The sequence below is a fragment of the Rhinoderma darwinii genome, chromosome 4 (genome assembly GCF_050947455.1).
Source record: "Rhinoderma darwinii isolate aRhiDar2 chromosome 4, aRhiDar2.hap1, whole genome shotgun sequence".
Classification (NCBI taxonomy): domain Eukaryota; kingdom Metazoa; phylum Chordata; class Amphibia; order Anura; family Rhinodermatidae; genus Rhinoderma; species Rhinoderma darwinii.
The window spans coordinates 268,134,523-268,156,257 of NC_134690.1; the positions used below are offsets into that span (position 1 = coordinate 268,134,523).

General features: G+C 38.9%; 1 protein-coding gene across 1 annotated transcript in view; it reads left to right on the forward strand.

Annotated features, from left to right (window-relative positions):
* LOC142760528 (uncharacterized) overlaps positions 1 to 20,587 on the forward strand; it is a 99,280-nt gene extending 78,693 nt beyond the window's left edge. Inside the window, exons 2-7 of the mRNA XM_075863725.1 lie at positions 1,151 to 1,268; positions 2,134 to 2,309; positions 5,237 to 5,385; positions 8,875 to 8,992; positions 18,568 to 18,704; positions 19,793 to 20,587. Coding sequence (XP_075719840.1) covers positions 1,151 to 1,268; positions 2,134 to 2,309; positions 5,237 to 5,385; positions 8,875 to 8,992; positions 18,568 to 18,704; positions 19,793 to 20,587 — 1,493 coding nt within the window. The remainder of the gene's footprint in view (positions 1 to 1,150; positions 1,269 to 2,133; positions 2,310 to 5,236; positions 5,386 to 8,874; positions 8,993 to 18,567; positions 18,705 to 19,792) is intronic.
* The last annotated feature ends 1,148 nt before the right edge of the window (positions 20,588 to 21,735 follow it).

Genomic DNA, 21,735 nt, shown 5'->3' on the forward strand with positions numbered 1-21,735 from the left:
CCGGAATGAAGGGGAAGCAGCTCTCGTACGAGTGCTGCGGCCCCTTCAAAACAGCTGATTGGCCGGCTCCCGGGAGTCGGACCCCGCCAATCAGCTTTAGCAGTCAGGGATACTAATCTTACCTTCCTCTGCAGCCACGGCGGAAGTTCTGTCCTCTAGATGTTGTGCGCGGCGCATAGCGTTGTGACGTCATGCGCTGCACACAGCGCTGTGACGTCAGGACCTCTGCTGCGATCCGGAACCAGGAAGTTAAGTACAGTTAGTTACTATAGTAACAGGGGCCTGTGGCCCGAGTTACTATAGTAACTTTTTATTGATGTGGTGCGAGGGCAGAGATACACACCTATCTCTGGGGGAATATCTGCAATCACATGTACATAGAAAACACTTCCCTTTACAGGTAGCAATAAAAGGAAACTGATAGAATAGAGTATGACTACAGAATCAGACTACACAGGGTTTGTTTGTAGGATGTTACAGGGGCAACACATAGGTCTCCATGGGAGCTGTAGACACAAAACAAGAGATTTTGGTAATTAAAGCGGATCTGTCAACTCGTTATGCAGCCCAGTCTAAAAGCAGCATAAGTAGTGACAAACATGCTAATTTCAGTGATTTGTCATTTATTCGTTAATGTGCAGTTATTTGTGAGAACTTACATGATATCTGTGCTGCAGGCGGCCAGAAGTCCAATGATATGCATGATATTCACGTTACCCCCTCCCTCTAGCCGCTGATTGACAGATTTCTCCATAGGCACAGTAATAGGGAAAAATGTGTCAATCATTGGACTTCTAACCCGCAGTGATGGCCACATATTGCAAAGATATGTAAATTCTCACAAATAACTGCACATTAATGAATAAGTGAGAGATCGCTGAATTGGTCTGTCCCTAGTTTATGCTGCGCTCAGACATGGTAGCATAAGGGGCTGACAGAACCATTTTTAAGATTCAAAGTTGCATCATTTCATATTTTAGAATTTAAAAAAATCTAGGAATTAAAAAAAATGTATTGCAAAGGTAGACATAGCCATTAATGCCAATAGTACCTTGAAATTAAGTTCCATGAGCATTTGGTAGCTCTCAGATAACATAGCTCTGCAAATATATATTTATGTTTAACTCATCTGCTTCCTTTTTCCTTACAGCAAATTATTACTGTGACTTAGATAATCTAAAATTCTCCTCCAAGAACTTCAAAAATATCCTTACCTGGTCAACATCAAATAAAGCCGAAGTTGTTCATTACAATGTAATGTACAAAATGTGAGTTATTTCTTATCTTCATTTGATAATATATATCTGTATTTTAATCATTCTTATAGGGCAGGGTGATTCTTTTCTTTCTGCTACCTGCCCCCTTGGAGATGGAAAAGGGTATCTATAGAATGTGCAGCCTGCTGTGACAAGGGTTTTTTCGACACTCAGGAAGTTTCATGTCAGCACCCTATCAGCAACTATTGCATGCACTTCCCATGTGGACTGACCGCTCTATAATGATTACAAATTCACAGTATACAGCTTAGCGAAGAGAGGGATGACCTACATATCTGCCAAAATTCTGCATCCCATCAGTCAAATAAATGTGAAAACAGGCTAAGTTCTCATCTCATCGAGAGTACATGCCTAGTACTGTGGAATGCAACATAATATATATAGAAGTTGCAGTAGACACTCAGTTATTGCAGTTGAAATATATGTAATAACCTTTAGTTCACATTCAACTACTATAGTTGACTGAGACAATTAGGTAGCACTTAAGGGACTTCTAGGCAAAAAGCTGCAACTTGCTGATAGTAACCTTGTCCCACGATAAAGGGCTTTTCCAGACCCTAAAAATGTATGACCTATCCTCAGGATAGGCCATCAATAGCTGATGGGTTGGGTACCCCATTCAAAACAGCTGATCGTCGGGGTCCCGGGAGTCGCACTTGACCCATCAGCTATTGATGGCCTAGCCTGAGGATAGGCCATCAATTTTTAGGGACTGGACAACCCCTTTAAAGTGAGTGACAGTAATGTAATTTCATTATTTTTGGAACACCACAGCTTTTATTCCACCAGTATGATGTTGTGTCCTTGCTTCTGTCTATTTAGATTCCTCAGTTTATTTTGTTTACTCAACTCATAGATATGGGAACGATACCTGGTGGGAGAAATCAGAATGCACAAATATCACTCAGAACTCGTGTGACTTGACCAATGAAACAAGCACTTATACAGAACAATATTATGGCAAGGTCGTTATCAGTAACCAAGTCTGTAACATATCAAGCAGAACAGATAAATTTGACCCATTACTTGAAAGTAAGTATGCATATTCCATCTTACTGCCTTCCATCGAAGGTATACGTCAGGAGTCCTTGCGACGTATACCTCAGATGTGTAGCTCAAAATGTGATGTAATTGTGGCCTTATTTCATATTTCATTACTGATATATTAACTATATTTTTTAAATAAAAGACTCATGGCACACATTTTGATCAAACCATCTGCGATGACAAGGTGACCTCTAATGACAGGTTCCTAGCCTAAACAAACTCATCTCTCTCCTAGGCCTACACATGAACTCAGGGTGGGCAGTTTCACTCTAGTTAAAACCAGCCTTAGACAGATGGGAGGAGTGCATGTCCAAGACGCATACAGTCATATTTAGGCCTAGGCCCAGGAGAGAGGTTAGTCTGTTTAGTCTACGGACCCATCTATAGAGGTCACTTTATCGTGGCAGATGGGCTCACACAATTAGATCAAAATGTGCTCTAAGAACCTCACATTTATAAATATAGTTAATATAGCAGTAGTGCAATATGAAATAACCCCTATATTCAATGTTTGTGTATATCTTAGTAATTGCAGAGTGCTGCTATGCAGTCATGGAAGACATGCACCTGCACATTTTTTCACTTTGTTAGGAGGTGCTGACCAGATTTGTTTCTTTGCATTGTACATTTGGGGGTGGTGACTGAACCAACTTGATGGTGCATTCCTCCCATCCGTCCAAGGCAGTTTGTATGCCTGGCCCTGCTAACCCTGAGCTCATTTGTAGGCCTAGGCCCAGAAAAAAGGTGAGTCTGTTTAGGTTAAGGACCCATCTGTAGAGGTCGCCTTGTCATGGCAGATGGGCTCACACAATTTAATAAAAATGAATGCTAAGAACCTCACATTTGTGAGTATGAGACTACAGTAATTATTCTCACCCATAACTCACAATAACTCGTAGACCAGCAGACTAGTGAGGGAGTTTTTGGAGACCCATAAAGGATATTATCGATAACTAGCACACCACATTCGTCAAATTAGCCAGTTGGAGACCAAGAGACCTCTACATACCTGTGTCTGCTTAGAATTGTTGTCACAACAGACACGCACCTGCACATTTATTCGACTTTTTACTGTTTGTAGTTACGTGATACCTTTTTTTTTTGCTAGGAAGATTATAGATGCAAGCCTTCAAGAAAGCTTAGATCTCTTCCACAATGACTGAGAAAGACACCTCATTTGTTTTGAAAGCTTGCATCTATAAGATGGTATTATACAACTACAATGTATTTCTCTAGGAATAGCTAATAAGGCACAGCACTCTACTACTATAGTCTCTCATATGCAATATATTAAACAGAAAGTACTATTTAGTTTAACTTTTTTTTAAAGCTTTTAGGGGTGTATTTTAGGGCATTTGTCCAAGCCAGAAATGCTGTGGTTAAATGTTTGCGATTACATAGTTGACAAGGTTGAAAAAAGACACCGGTCCAACCTATAAACCTACATTGTTGATCTAGATTCTAGAGGAAGACAAAAAACCCAATGGGGCAGTTGCCCCATATCAGATGGAAAATTTCCTCTTTGACTTCAATATGGAAATCATAATAAGTTCAATTATCCATCTGCAACAATCTAGTACATATAATGTGAAAGGGTCCTATTTTTGCTGAATAATATAATTTAATATCACTAACTCCTTTTTTTATTAGGCTCACATTGTTTGCCTGATTTTCCCTCTTTATTCCTTGTATTATTTTTCTATTATCTCTATTCTTTATGTGTGTATAAAGGTAATAATCATGTCTATAATTAAGGTGACATCTTCTTTTCTCTAGACCTAAATGATCCCTCCTTGTCATGGCTAAACTAAATGCGCCAGAATTCTTGCTCAATTTGCTTTAACAAAATGGTGTACATTCCTTGAACTAGATTTATTATGTGTTTTAGACACTTTTCGTGTCTCACTAGACAGTTTTGAAAAAATGTTTAGAATAGGGGGGGGGGTCTTAACATTTTGGTGCAAAATATTTCTCTAAAGTAAACCAAGCAAAAGGTGGCATTTGGAAGAGATAAGTGTCTAACAGTCTAGCAAGATGCATCAAATATATCACACAAAGTGCGCCAATAAGTCTTCTGCCTGCCTGGTCTAGTTTTAAGCTCTCTCTAGGACAGTAATAAAATATCTTGTGGTCTGACTAGTGATTATATAGAAGCAAAGCTATGTTCTTGTCATGTGTATCTATCCCTCTTTTGATACATACCATGATTTTCATTGCCTTGGCATATCTGTCTTGACTCTTGTAACAATCAAATAAATTATGCCTGTGTGAACAGAGCCTTAGGCTGTGTTCATATCCGCATTGGTTTTCTGTTTATGGGTTCCGTTGCAGCTTTCCGTCTGAGGAACCCATGAACGAAAAGTCTAACAAAAACGAAAGTTTATGTTTGCATTACCATCGATTTCAATGGTAATGCTTCCATGGCAAATGGTTTCTGCTTGTTTCCGTTCCCTAAGGTTTCGTTTTTTTTAGCGTAAACAAAAGCATAGTCGACTGTACTATTGACTCCTACAAAACAACGTAAATTAGTGAAAAATAAAATTCTAGAGAAAATCCTCAGCACATCCACATTTGAGAATGTAAAATAAAAGCTTTATTAGGACATAAGTTTAAAAGTCCAGAAGGACACAGGTAGGGCGTGTTACCGCTAACGCGTTTCGAGCAAAGTGTTCTTACTCATAGCATGCGGAAAACTTATGTAACGGAAACAAACAGAAACCAACTGCAAGGGAAGCAGTACTATTGAAATCGTAATGAAACAGAAGCTGTGGTTTCCGTTTGCCTTTTCGTTCATGGGTTCCTCCGACGGAAAGCTGCAATGGAACACATGAACAGAAAAGCAACACTGATGTGAACAGGCCCTTACTACATTTTCTTTACTACATTTGTTTGTTTGTTTATTTTTTTTTTAGCTATACTTGATCCTCCAAACGTCATCCTTTTTTTTACTGGTACGTCAATAACAATAAATTTGACACATGTTGTGGAAAATCTCAGTAGTATTTATGGCTTATTAAAATATCAAATAAAGATTCTTGGATTACATATGTTTACAACTGAGGTAAGTGATTATTCACAACTGCTATTGTAAAAAAAAATTATGGAAAAAGTACTGGAGATCCAGTGTCCCCAACCTGCTGTATCCTATTACCTGTTTTTAATCAGCATATGTGTTGTACAGTCAAAAAATGGGCGACAAAACTGCACACGATTTTACCACATATTGACTCAGGTTTTCAACATAGTTTTTGGCAGTGTGCCTTTTACAGGTAAAACACAGGTTTCTTCTGTAGACGCAAAAAAAATAAATGCATTAATTCTGAAAAAACACATACATTTGTTGACTGTACTGCACACTGCCGCTAGGTGTATAGGCACCTAATTTCCAAGAAAATTTCTACTTTACACACTTATAAGGCCCCTGTCACACCACATTTGACAAAATATAAGTTTTATGTACAAAATAAATGTGCAGTGTGGTGTGTAGTAAAAAACCCAAAACAAGGACATGTTGCAAACACATGCAAATTAATAAATTAATAGTCCACATCTGCATATGCTTGATACCAATTTTTTTTCCTATTAGTCCTTTGGTCATTTTAGGCCCCTCTGATGGTGGGTTAAACATTGGAAAGGTTAAAATTAATATTCACCTAACCCCTGTTCCCCCACAGCTCCACTTCCTGCCCGCTGCTTCAGAATGAAATGGGTGTGCAGACGTTGGGGTGTGACGTCACCAGCTACGCTCTTCTGCTCTAGTCACACAGACTGTTCTGACATCTATTTACTAGCATCAGCACAGTGTGGGGGAGGGTCTTTTACTACTACTTCATATACATATGCAAATACGTATACCAAAATGACGCGCTTTGACTTATGTTTGGCTTATATTTTAAAAAAAATCCCCTTCTATGTGGGCGTAAAATCTTTCTTTCCTCTAGTGAATGCCTTCTTTTTACAGTTACAGTTCTAGGTATAAAAATATCATGGGAAAAATCTCTATATTTTTTTTAACTAAATAACCCTAATTTTGATAATCTTTTTGGCTACAGTAGTCCGCCCAATCCATTTATTACTTTGGTTGCCCGACTTTGAACTTATGCTATCTCTACTATGTCTTTATTGTGCACTGGTGCCCAAAACTGTATGAAATATTCTATGTACAGTCTGACTAATGATTTATAGAGCGATAACCTCACATTTATCAGTGTTAAACCTCATTTACCACCTCTGTCCGAGCCTCCAACTTCTCCAGATCCATTTGTAATAGAATACTGTTCTTCTTTGTGTTAATTACTTTACACAGTTTAGTATTATCTGCAAAAATGTATATTTTACTGAACAATCCCCCTACGAGGACATTAATACATATATTAAACAGCGTAGGGCTTAATAATGATCTCTGTGGTACCTTACTAGTAATGGTGACTAATCTGAGCATTTACCTTTAATAACCACCATCTGTTTTCTATGACTAAGCCAGTTACTTACCCACTTAGCTGATTGCAGTAGGACAAAAAGGACCAACGGCGCTGCTAGTAAGGATGTCGAGGTAGAACGGACTTGAATTAAGGTATTTATTGCAAAAGACAGGGCTGTCTTTTGCAATAAATACCTTAATTCAAGTCCGTTCTACCTCGACATCCTTACTAGCAGTGCCGTTGGTCCTTTTTGTCCTACTGCAATCAGCTTTACCTTGACAGCAAACTTGGTTTGTGTGTGTATGGACCTGGCAGCAGCTTCTCGCTTTTGTGACATCTATACGGTGTCCATTATCTAAGGTGAGCGAATTCTCAATTTTGCTCCCATTGGCTCCATCACTTTTATTGCACTATGTGGCGCCGTGTCTCCTTTTATTTTTTATTTTACTTACCCACTTAGGCTTCGTTCACATCTGCGTCAGGACTCTGTTCATGGGTGCCGTCGGACCTTTCCGTCAGGGGAACCCATGAATGGAGTACAAACTGAAACTGCAAATGGTTTCTGTTTGTCACCGTTGTGTAAGAGTTCCGTTGTTTTGGCGGAATCAATAGCGCAGTCCACTACGGTATTGATTCCATCAAAACAACGGAACCCTTACACAATGGTGACAAATGGAAACCATTTGCACAGGACCCGTCACCATTGAAATAAATGGTGACGCAAACGGAAACCTATGGTTTCCGTTTGTTTCGGCTTGGATTCCGTTCATGGGTTCCCCTGACAGAAAGGTCCAACAGAACCCATAAACTGAGTCCCGACGCAGATAAGAATAAAGCCTTACACACATTTTCCCTCAGTCCCAGTATTCTCATTTTATGTACCTGCCATTTTTGCAGCACAGTATCAAGTGCTTTGGAGAAATCAAGATATATGATATCCTATGGCTCGCCTTGGTCCAGTCTACCGCTTATCTGTTCATATAAGCTGATCAGAACAGTTTCACAGGACCGATCATTCATAAACCCATGCTGATATGGAGTTATACCTTTATTCTCTTTGAGATACTTGAGAATAGCATCTCCTAGAAAACCTTCAAACATTTTACCCACAGTAGAAGTTAAATTTACAGGCCTATAGTTTCTATGCTCACTTTTTGACACTTTTTAGAATATTGGTATAACATAAGCATTTCGCCAGAACTGTGGAACAGACCCTGTCATACAAATAATTTTTTTACAAACTGGGCCTCATCTATCAAAATGGTCCAACAGTTGTACTTTGCTATCTCCATCAGTCCCCCAGATTTGAATGGAGCAGTAGCTCATATGCTTGATCATCATTCCATTAAAATGGGGGCTATGGGACCCCTTTTTTTTTGATCGTAGGGGTCCCAGCAGTTGGGCCCACAGTGTTCAGACACTTAGAAATGTTGTTCAATGTACAAAGGAAAACCCTTTTTTTTTTCAAATTATTTATTTATAATACAATTTTTACCACAGCGGTTCTTTCATCAAACCTTATTTAATGCAGCTTATAAAGGCAGCAATTTGTAGCTATTGTAGATATATATACGTAAATTACTCATAATGAACAAAATTTGTTAAAGTTGCCCCATTTGGATTGGATTTTTTTGGGGATTGCAATATCTTAAAGGGGCTGTCCAGTATTAGACAACTGATGACTTATCCAACGGACACCCGACACCCGAACCCCGCACTGGTAGGTTTCACAGGATGCCTCCGGGCACCGGACGTACATGCCAGAAGCAGTTGGTTCCGGCCACTGAATAGTGGCCTAGATGCCGTACTGCAGCTCTCCTCCCATTCAAGTGAATAGGAGCAGAGCTGCAGTTCGGCAGCACGGCCGCTATGCCATGTATGGAGCTAACTGCTCCTGGCTCCGTACATCGCATAATGAGCCGTAACATCTGGTTCCCGGAGGCAGCCGGAGTGGCTTAACGGTGTGGAGTCTGGGTATCGGACCCGCACCGATTATAAACTGATGACCTATTCGCTGGATAGGTCATCACTTGTTCAGTAATGGATAACACCTTTAACATTTACAGTAAATATCTTAACACTGAAAGTAATGCATAAAATGGAAACTGACATGTTTAATCTTCTTTTAGGAGCCGTACTATAAGATAGAACATTTAGACCTACAAACAACATACTGTGTATCTGCAAGATTGATATACCCCACATATGGTATATTTTCCAACAAAACATGTATAACAACTAAAACAGGTAATGTTTCAAAATGTTTAATCTCTTCTTATTAAAGGAGATGTCTTATGAAGAAAACCCCTGTCCATATGCTCTATTAAGGCATATGGACGTCATTAAGTGTGGTCTCACTATTGTGGACCCCTCCTCTCCATGCATGAAGGTATGTTCACACGGAGTGTTTTCAGCCGTTTTTCAGGCCATAAACGTCCCGAAAAACAACTGAAAAATCGGAAGCAGAACGCTTACAAACATCTGCTCATTGATTTCAATGGGAAATATGGCGTTCTGTTCCGATGGGATGGGGAGTTTAAAAAAACGCCCGCGAAAAAGAAGTGCCTGTCACTTCATGAGCCGTTTTTGGAGCTGTTTTTCATTGACTCTATAGAAAAACAGCTCCAAAGACGGCCGTAAAAAACGCAGCAAATTACGTAAGTCTGGAGCTATTTTCCCTTAAAAACAGCTCCGTATTTCAGACGTTTTTGGTTAAGCGTGTGAACATACCCTAACGTGGACAGCCATTCATTTAGTTCTCCCGTCATACTAAGTTATCATATCACTAGGAAACTCCTTATTCCTTTTCTTACTTATTAGTGGGAGTATGACCGCTGACATACTCTCTGTTTAGAAGGTTGCAAATATCTATATCTTATTGATATACCATAATTTACTATGGCAGGAAAACTCCCTTAAAAGGGCTTTCCATTACTGAAACATTGATGGCCTATTCTTGCATGATTGCAGGGTTGCCAACCTTTACTTCAGTAATTTCTGGACAACTCAGCTAAAAATCACGGACAGGCCAAAATTATTACGGACACATTACAAAATCAATGCCTGTGCAGTGTGCTAGGAGTGACTCACCAATCACAGCCCAGTTTTCCCCTGCTAACATCTCGTGGGAAAGCTGCAAGCGGGGCTGTGATTGGTGAGTCCGAGTCACTCACCACTCACTCCTCCCCCTCCCCCTCACCACCGCTACCGCCATGGCTTGTTTTAGACAGAGTGTTGTTCTAGGCAAAGTTAAAAGTGGGGCCCCAAATGCTGAATTAATGTATGAATAATGCAGTCAATTCAGAAGGTGATGTGCAGAGAAACGTATCTCTGATTTCTAGAGCATCCAGGAGTGTTGTAAGCCCCAAAGCATATATCCCCCCTCTCACACAAAAAAAACTATCTACATACATATACATAAATGAAAGACAGCAGCACTCTGTAGCAAATCCCACTACAGTGACTGGTGCACAGCAGATAATCCTGATCCAACGATTGTATAATATATCGAGAAGAAATTCAGCAGCACTCCAATTTAAGCAAAAAATTAAGTGCTTTATTCAATCGAATGCAGAGATGTGACGTTTCTGTCCAGCCTTAGGACCTTTCTCAAGCATAGTGATACCATTAACATAGGTGATATTTAAGGCATGTGTCTCATTAACATAATGAGTCATCATTAAAACATTGTGCAAGTTAAATACAACCGGAACCATATATTACAAATATATCACCCAGCGTAACAAGTGTAAATGCATATAGGTGACATATTGTGGTAATAAAAAACATAAAACAACAATACAATCCATCCATACTCAATCGATTAGTGTATGATAAAAAATGCAGCAATGTGTGTAGAAGCTGGGACTTCAGGACCACTCACCAATAGATGACGAGCAATGCAGCTGTCCGATAATGAATTGCAGGTAAGAAGCAACAGTCGTAGTTCTAAGAGTTAGACTCTGTTGAGAAAACTAAGGAACAACGGTCCTAATATAATAACCATATCAGTCTGTTTTGTACATGGGAAAAGGGGGACTAATTTAAGACAAGACACTGTAGTCACCATAGTCACAAGGACAGATAGCACATTTGTTGTGTTAAAGTACCACACGTAGACCCAGGGTTCCTGACTCACTTAACGCGAATCATAGTACCATGGATCGGGGTCTGGGTGTTGATTTGTTACAATATCGTGTACAGGTCTCACACCTCAGAACACCACACTTACGTGTCACGGTACACATGGATTTTCTTCACAGAGATACCGCATTACTTAAAACCAAGGTTCAAGTACTTGAGAATACTTTCAAAATGCTGATTACAGTTGACGATTATAATATCCACATGGAGAAACTACATTTATATATGGCTAAACTGAGATCTGAAACAGAAGAAATTAAAAAGAGGAAATGGTAGAGATCAAAATGATCATAAAATGGGACGTGTTTATTCCTGGCTTTATACATCTGATTTCACCGCTGCTTACTCTAAAATGGATCGGAAGAAGAAAGATCTTGATCACGCTTACGATAATAAAGAATATCCTCTAAGACACCATCCTAGTCAAGAGAATATTTTAGCAAATATCAGGGAACATACTTCAAAAGAAAAAACACCAGAAGAGCAGGTCGGAAACGACACAGAGTAAGGAAAAAACAGTTACCAGAAGAATACAAGACAACAGGGAATGAAGGCTCTTTACAACAAAGGGAAGAACACACAGAGACTGTGGTAAATATCTCCTCCATTGTTTTAACATCATCACGATTACAGGTTCTATCTAAAGGACTGTCATTTTGCCCTAGTCAAAAGATGGACTGGTTTGGTCTAGAACTTGATCTATATAATTTTGACAGAAATATTCAACTAAAGATTTGGTTTGATAGATGTGATGTTAATATTGCTTCCCAAATTAATGATAATGAATTAAGCCTACGCAGATTTGGCTTGTTCAACAAAAGTGATTTTTCTCCAACTATAGTGGAACATACGGTTGAAGCATTTTTTGGATTGGTCAAAAAATATGTTGAACAATTACATATGAAATATCAGGATGAGAGTTTGATAGACCCTAACCTGACCACTGCTGAGATATTGGCTGTTGACGAGCTGATCCATAACCACGACCTCATCATTAAGCCTGCGGACAAGGGAGGTGCGGTCGTGGTTATGGACACAAGCTCATACATCGATGAAGTTAATAGACAGTTACAGGATATTAATGTCTATGAACCACTGTCTGGTGACCCTATATTGGGCATTAAGAAGAGAATTCTTACTCTGTTGAATCAAGATTGTGACAGCGATCTTATTGACCAGAACCTTAAGAAATTCCTTATTGTGGATCATCCTAATATTCCCTTTTTGTATTTGTTGCCCAAAATACACAAATGTTTAAAAAATCCTCCGGGCCGCCCAATAATATCGGGTAGGGGCTCGTTGCTCAGCAACATATCTATTTTTGTGGACAGGGCATTGAGGGACTTTGTGACTAATACTAGGTCCTATATTAGAGATACTTCAGATTTCATTCACAAACTAAAACAGGTGACACCGCCTCAGGGATCTATTTTAGTTTCTTTTGACGTGGTGTCACTGTATACATCTATTAATCATAATTAAGTGATTGAGGTGGTCAGACGCAGATTAGATACATCAGATTACAGTACATCTAGCAGTGATTTTATCATATCTCTTCTAGAATTGATTTGGACTTCTAACTACTTTTGTTTTAACGATAAATACTATTTACAGTTGAGGGGGACGGCCATGGGGTCAAATATGGCTCCAACATATGCCAACATCTTTGTAGATATGATGGAGGAGATGTTGATCTATGTATCCCACCACTTCCGCCATGTACTGAGGTGGTGGAGATACATAGATGACATCTTCCCCATCTGGACAGATTCTGAAGAATCATTGTCACATTTTCATACATTTCTGAATCAAATTGACCCTGACATCCAATTTACGATTGCACTCTCTACAGAGAGGATTCAGTTCTTGGATGTAATGGTATACATGAGTGATTGGTCTTTCAAAACTAATCTTTATACCAAGCCAACTGATCGTAATACACTGCTAAGATATGAAAGTTGTCATCCAAAGAGAATGATCCGTTCTCTTTCGTTTTCCCAGATGCTTAGGGCAAAACCGATAGGGGATGATAATATAAATTTAGATCAAACCCTAAATAGAATGATGTTCAACTTTTCAGAAGAGGCTATCCTAGACAATTATTACAGACACAAATGAATAAAATGAGAACATCCTTTAGTGGGAATTCCATACGTACTCCAAAATCATTAAAACATATTCCATTTATCTCAACCTATAATGACTTGAAGTGGGGATGTGTCTAGATTATTAATAGACACTTGAACATCATAAGCAATAGTTACAAACAGATTGAAGAACTGAATAACACTCCCCTCATGTCATATAGACGGTCACAAAACCTACGTGACAGACTAGTTAAAACTCAGGTAAAAGACACGGGTAGAATGGGACAACAGATCTTATTTAAATCAAGGAGAGTAGGTAATTTCCCGTGCCTACACTGTATTAATTGTCGCCTTATGTGTAAGGACAGTATTTTCTTACATCCCCTTACACATAAGGAATATAGAATTAAACATTATGTAACATGCGACTCAGGTTGGGTCATCTATGTGTTATGGTGTCCTTGCTCTCTATTATACGTGGGTGATTTCAAAACACGCTTAAACAACCATAGATATGCCAAAAAATGTGATCAGCCTGTTGCAAATCAATTCTCTGAAATGGGACACACCGAAAAAGACCTTAGATTTATGCTGTTGGACCATATTCCCCTAACTAGGGGAAGTGGAGACAGACATATGGCTTTACACAAATGTGAACTCAAGTGGATCTTTTTATTCGATTCCCTAAAACCAAAGGGGTTAAATATTGAGATCAACGTAATAAGACTATCAAACAAATGAAGTGCAAATCAAACAAATGCCTTTGAAATGACTATCAAACAAATGCCTTTGAGGTGTCTTCTCAGTCCTTGTGTTGCACTCCTCTGCGAAAATGATTTAATTGTGATACTTATTATTTATCATGTTATTTTTTCATATTAATGAAATTTTAACGTTTATCTTTTTCTTGTTATAGATCACAATGACACATAGGGACCACTTACCACTTATCGATGTTTCCATATAAATTGTATTTACTGAACTTTGGATACAGTGAAGCCATTGTAGATCTAGAGTCTGACTAGTTGAAAATGTCATTAGGTTTAATAAATGATTATTTAATCTGTATATGCTGTGGATAATGGAGTTCATAACCACTGTTTACTCACCCCCTGGACTATATTCTTAAATTGAGCTGCTGACAGGCTTGACCCTGCCTCTTAAAAGTCCCGATACATGTTAGTGTGGTGTTCTGAGGTGTGAGACTGGTACACGAGAGTGTAACAAGTCAACACCCAGACCCCGATCCATGGTACTATAATTCGTGTTAAGTGAGTCAGGAACCCTGGGTCTACGTGTGGTACTGTAACACAACTAATGAAAAAATATGCTATCTGTCCTTGTGACTATGGTAATTACAGTGTCTTGTCTTAAATTAGTCCCCCTTTTCCCATGTACAAAACAGACTGATATGGTTATTATATTAGGACCGTTGTTCCTTAGTTTTCTCAACAGAGTCTAACTTTAAGGGTATGTGCACACACACTAATTACGTCCGTAATTTATGGACGTATTTCAGCCGCAAGTACCGGACCGAACACAGTGCAGGGAGCCGGGCTCCAAGCATCATACTTATGTACGATGCTAGGAGTCCCTGCCTCGCTGCAGGACAACTGTCCCGTACTGAAAACATGATTACAGTACGGGACAGTTGTCCTGCAGAGAGGCAGGGACTCCTAGCATCGTATATAACTATGATGCTAGGAGCCCGGCTCCCTGCACTGTGTTCGGTCCGGTACTTGCAGCCGAAATACGTCCGTCAATTACGGACGTAATTAGTGTGTGTGCACATACCCTTAGAACTACGACTGTTTCTTCTTACCTGCAATTCTTATATCAATATGTCATTTTCTTGTGTCCGGCAAAATTGTTTGCATCAGTGCGCATGCGCAGCGATTGATGTTTCTTTGCTCAGCAACGATAAACTTACGGCTATAGTTCCAGGAATGCGCAGGAGATGCCTGTGAATGCCGAGCTGTCAGTTCATACATAACAAGTTCATTATCGGACAGCTGCATCGCTCGTCATCTATTGGTGAGTGGCCCTGAAGTCCCAGTTTCTACACACATTGCTGCATTTTTTATCATACATTAATCGATTGATTATACAGTAGATGTATTGTATTGTTGTTTTATGTTTTTTATTATCACCATTATGTCACCTATATGCATTTACACTTGTTACGCTGGATGATATATTTGTAATATATGGTTCCAGTTGTATTTAACTTGCACAATGATTTAGTGATTACTCATTATGTTAATGATACACATGCCTTAAATATCACCTATGTTAATTGTATCACTATGCTTGAGAAAGGTCCTAAGGCTGGACAGAAACGTTGCATCTCTGCATTCGATTGAATAAAGCACTTTATTTTTTGCTTAAATTGGAGGGCTGTTGAATTTCTTCTTGATATATACATATACAGTTATTATATCATACCACTATACCAGATTAAATATTTGCTACATACTGTTACTGAACCTCACTCACTATTACAAGACCAATAATATCACAATATAAGGTCCAAAAAATACCGCCACACCATAACCATAGAGACTGAATAATACCCCCATACTGTTACTGAATAAAACTGCAACACCATAGGCACAGTGACTGAATAATACCACCATACTGTTACTGAATAATACCGCCACACCATAACCACATAGTGACTGAATAATACCCCCATACTGTTACTGAATAATACTGACACACCATAACCACATAGTGACTGAATAATACCCTCATACTGTTACTGAATAATACCTCCACACCATAACCACATAGTGAGTGAATAATACCCCCACACTGTTACTGAATAATACCGCCACACCATAACCACATAGTGACTGAATAATACCCTCAAACTGTTACGGAATAATACCTCCACACCATAACCACATAGTGACTGAATAATACCCCCATACTGTTACTGAATAATACCCCCATACTGTTACTGTAAAATAAACACTATACAAAGGCCAATATTACCACCATATAGTGACCATATAGTGGTAGATGCCAGTTATACACAGGAACTCTGCAGACGATATAGTGATTACAGCACTTCTATATCCAGTGACACACAGGTGATGTTTTATCTGATTAGAGTCGTTCACTTTCCCTTTTTTTCTCCTTCCGGCAAAGACAACTGTGACGACTTATTCCAGCCACGACTCAGAATTTGACACACAGACATGTTTGTTTCTCATTTGTTCAGCACCCTCCACACCTATACTCCATCCTCTAAACAAACTAGTAATCCATAGTGCCCCAGATGATAATAATGATACCTCATTGCTCGACACAATAAAACTGCCCAATCAGTAACCGTGCCCCCACACAGTAATAAGGCCCCCTTTGTGCCCCCTGTATATAGTGCCACAGAGAGCCCCCTGTGGATAGTGACACACACAGCCCCCTGTAGATAGTGCCACACACACCCTCTTGTAGATAGTGACACACAGCCCCCCTTGTACATACTCCCACACAGACCCTCTTGTACATACTGCCACACAGCCTCCCTTGTAGATACTGCCACACAGCCCCCCTTGTACTTAGTGCCACCCGCCCCCATTGTTCGTAGTGCCACACAGCCCCCTTTGTACTTAGTGCCACACAGCCCCCCCTTGTACTTAGTGCCACACAGCCCCCAGAATCTTCTGAACATGTGCAGAAGAATAATCTGTGCAGAGCACGCTCTAGTGACCAGCTAGAGCTTGGGAAATCCGCTCCAGCGCAGCAGGACATGAGCATACACCGCGTTCCAAATTATTATGCACATTGGATTTAAGTGTCATAAACATTTCATTATTAGTTTTTCAATTAAACTCATGGATGGTATTGTGTCTTAGGGCTCTTTGGATCATTGTAATCAATCTCAGACACCTGTGATAATTAGTTTGCCAGGTGTGCCCAATCAAATGAAAACTACTTAAGAAGGACGTGCCACATTATTAAGCAGGCCACAGGTTTCAAGCAATATGGGAAAGAAAAAGGATCTCTCTGCTGCCAAAAAGCGTGAAATAGTGCAATACCTTGGACAAGGTATGAAAACATTGGATATTTCAAGAAAACTTAAGCGTGGTCATCGTACTGTGAAAAGATTTGTGGCTGATTCAGAGCACAGACGGGTTCGTTCAGATAAAGGCATAATGAGGAAGGTTTCTGCCAGACAAATTAATAGGATTAGGAGAGCAGCTGCTAAAATGCCATTGCAAAGCAGCAAACAGGTATTTGAAGCCGCTGGTAACTCTGGAGTCCCGCTAACCTCAAGGTGTAGGATCCTCCAGAGGTTTGCAAGTGTGCATAAAGCTATTATTCGGCTAACCCTAAACAATGCTCACAAGCAGAAACGGTTGCAGTGGGCTCATAAATACATGAAGACTCATTTTCAAACCATGTTGTTTATTGATGAGTGCCGTGCAACCCTGGATGGTCCAGATGGATGGAGTAGTGGATGGTTGGTGAATGGCCACCATGTCCCAACAAGGCTGTGACGTCAGCAAGGAGGTGGCGGAGTCATGTTTTGGGCTGGAATCATGGGGAGAGAGCTGGCAGGCCCCTTTAGGGTCCCTGACGTTGTGAAAATGAGCTCTGCAAAGTACGTAGAGTTTATGACTGACCACTTCCTTCTGTGGTACAAAAATAAGAACCGTGCCTTCCGTAGCAAAATTATCTTCATGCATGACAATGCACCATCTCATGCTGCAAAGAATACCTCTGTGTCATTGGCTGCTATGGGCATAAAAGGAGAGAAACTCATGGTGTGGCCCCCATGTTCCCCTGACCTCAACCCTATTGAGAACCTTTGGAGCATCCTCAAGAAAAATATCTATGAGGGTGGCAGGCAGTTCACATCAAAACAGAAGCTCTGGGAGGCTATTCTGACATCCTGCAAAGATATTCAAGCAGAAACTGTCCAAATACTCACAAATTCAATGGATGCAAGAATTGTGAAGGTGATATCAAAGAAGGGGTCCTATGTTAACATGTAACTTGGCCTGTTAAGTTTTTTTTTTATTGAAAGAGCTTTTGATTTCTGTAAATATGACCTCCTGATGCTGCAAATTCAACAAATTACCATTTTAGTTCTCTTTACAACCTTTAAAATGTTTTGATCTCTGTTGTGCATAATAATTTGAAACAGTGCATTTTGAGTTTTTTACTTCTAAAAAAAAATCTGTTATCATTCGGAGATTTGTTCAATAAAATTCGCATTATACTCCAACGGTTGATGGCTTGAAGATTATACTGACTGTCATTTGCATCGACTATTTAGGAAAATCAGCGAAAAATAACATTTGCATAATAATTTGGAACGCGGTGTACTTTCAGGTTCTTTTTACAGGAATTACATATCCTTTAGAACAAAATCCAGTGAATTTGGTCATATGGTGCTAAGATGGTGTCAATCAGGCTTAGGGGGACTGTAATTTGCTTATAATGCACACTTTAAACAGGAGCTCTTAACTTTCTAATGTGAACTTTGTAGTATACAGTATATACCCATGCATGACAGGGTAATGGAAATAGAGATTCTTTTTGTATTTTGACATTGGGTAACTTGCAGTTATTTTGTTACAGATCACACTTCTGAAGAAAGAGTAAAAATGATGCTATATATTTTGGTAGTCATACTATTCATCTTTATAGTTTTTGGTTCAGGATATGGTGTCCATAAATATATTCATGTTGGCAACCTCAAGCATCCACAAATTCTTGTAAGTATTGTAACAATTATAGCTTACAGCCTTTGTTCGACACTCAATGTATTTTGCAAACCTACTTTTCACTTTCTTATAAATTTGTGTTTTAACAGATTTTCATAAGGGTTTCTACTGTCCGCAAATGAGGATGCACATCCGTAGCCGTCCACAATTGCGGAAGCTCCCATAGACTTCTATGGGTGAATACTTGCCGCAATTGCGGACAAGTATAGGAGATGTTTTATATTTTGCAGATCATTTCTAGGGCCGTAAATATATATACGGAAAGGTGTCCGTGGCCAATGGAAATGAATGGGTCCATGATTTCATCCGTAATTACTGATTCCATAATTACGGATGAAAACTATGCTCGTGTGCATGGGGCCTAACAGGGAAGCTCCACCTATCATTATTATTGATATACTGAGGTTGTGGGAATGCTTTGTTACTAACATGGGGGGTATAGTGGGAACCTGCTAGGAATATAAAATTAACTTGCAGCCCTTCAAGATATACAGATCACTAAAGCTGCTAAAAGGAACAGTTCCAGTATTAATATTATAGTTTAATAACTCCTAGACCCCTCCTTTTTTTTTTCTTTTTCTTTCTATAATTTCCCCGATTCTCTTGTAAAGTTCCTGTATATGATTTTCGAGAACACCTACTGGTCTTTTTGTCTCCAGTGTGGATACAGTACAACCCCATTATGTTTATGTACTTCATTTCACTTCATACTGTAGGGATATGTTGACTCTGCAGATCTTGCAGTTCTCTTTTCCAAAGTTTTGAATGATATGTCAATATTAAGGTAATACATGAAGTATTACCTTAATAAAAACTATTGAAACATAACTCCTAGGGATTTTATTTTCTAGGAGTTTGATGATACTTTCTTCCAAGTAGCTCAGAGGGAGAAATTAATTTTAGAATGGGCATACCCCCTACATTAATTACATCTGCATGTCCCAGTAGGACATAGGGATAGGGGTTGTCTGAGGCAGAGATTAATTAAAGATAATAGGCAGAAAAATAAGAGCATACTGAAAAGTAGAACATTGTAAGAACCATGTAAATTTGTCTGTTACTTCTGTTCTCTGTTTCAGAATATAACCTCCAACAATAATAACAATGTAGTCTTATTTGATGCACACAACGTAACAATAAATGTCATCAAAATTGTGTCTGGCAAGTTAAATGAGCAAAGCACCATGACGGCTGACAAAGAAGAAAAAACACAGGTCGAGAAAGATCTATACTTCACAGATGGTGGGTATGATGCCAGTGATAGTTTAGGAGTTACAGATGATGACCATGGCTATGTCAGCCTTCTTGAACAGGTGCCAGGTACTGGACCAAAAATTTCACCATATGACATGCCACATAATCTTCTAGAAATACCTGTTAAACCATCAATGTCAACATCACTTCTTCTAAACAAGGAAGAAGATGTGTATGGACGTTTAAAACATAATTCAAATATTGAATCCACCCAAGAAAAAGATGTGGTAGAAGCTCACCAAACGCCAGATATGTCAGAAGAAACGTTTACATACCTCCCAAAAAATGATCAAAATGTTCCCAAACTGGATGTATTAAATCATGAACTCTATGAAATAGAAGAATCTTCTATAGGACAAGATGCGGCTAATATAGATGTGACAAATGACACAGACTTTAGTGAATGTGATACTCTCTTTGTAGACTGGAGTCCTACAAGTCACCAAATCTATATACCAAACTTTCATAACAGAACAGTAGATGTAGTTTGCACAGAAGAGTGCCAGGAAGTGGAAGGACTGTTATCTCATCTTTATAAACCTATACAAATACAAGAAACCTCTGAAGAACTGGACTGCCTAGAACAAAAATGGGAGCTCCATGTAAAAATGCAGGAATAAGCGGATCAGGCAGAGTAAAATGAGCTCAATAATTATTTTCTGAAGGTCCCAGCTGTGTTTTTTTATATTATATAGAAATAACTTTTATATCTTCCTCTTTTATTATTGTACTTGGTAAGAATGTATCCATACATGATTGGCTTATATTACAACTAATTAATCTACATTTCCTGTGGTTGACGTTACATGTATGAGTGGGTGAGTAGTGCATGCTGCAGCACCCCAATAGCTGTTGGACCTTAAGGGGGTTGTCTAGTTTAGAAAAAAATATTTATATACCATATATGTCAATTCTGAGTTAATCAAATGGGTACTACTGTTCAGGATCCTCATCTCTTAGCCAGATTGTAGAACAGTTACTATTGATCAATATGAATTAATATTCAAAGTTTTATTTAAAAAGAAATATATAGACAGCAAAATAATTTATTTCACATTCTTAGAAATTATTAGCAAACATGCAAATCATATTATCTCTTATCCAATTAGCAATCTCTTTTCATTTTGAACATATACATAGCAAGTTAATTACTCCCCCTGGATTACGTCAGAGTATATAACACACCTGAGGATTCAGTAAGAACTTTAGATATCTAGTTTTCTCTAATGATTTAGAATATCTTTACTACTTTGGTCTAAATTAATTCAAAGTTATAACTTATATTTATCTGTCCTACATTATACCAGTAAAAATGATCTGAAAAATGCTTTATTAAGAATACTATATGATGTTACGTAACGTAACTGACTACATATATGAAATAGTTAACTTTTAAGGCCCACCTACAGGATGACACCTGACTCATGATATTTTCTATAAATACACTCACTAGTGGAACACCAGGCTAGGACTAAGGACCCTAGTGGTCTGAAACGCGTAAGCGTGGTCCCGGGATATTTGTTTTAATCTCTTTGTTTTAACATGACCAAATAAACCATTTAACTTTTATACCGAGTGCTGGATACATCTTCATTATTCACCTCCATTACCTTGCATACCTGCTAAAGACACAGGACCTTATTGGGAGTATTTACAAGCACCTGCAGCACCTGGATCAACTTATACCTACTTGTACCAACTAACGCATTGGAAACACATTGGAAACGCATTGGAAACACGGTGAGCGAACGTTTTGTAATACATTCAA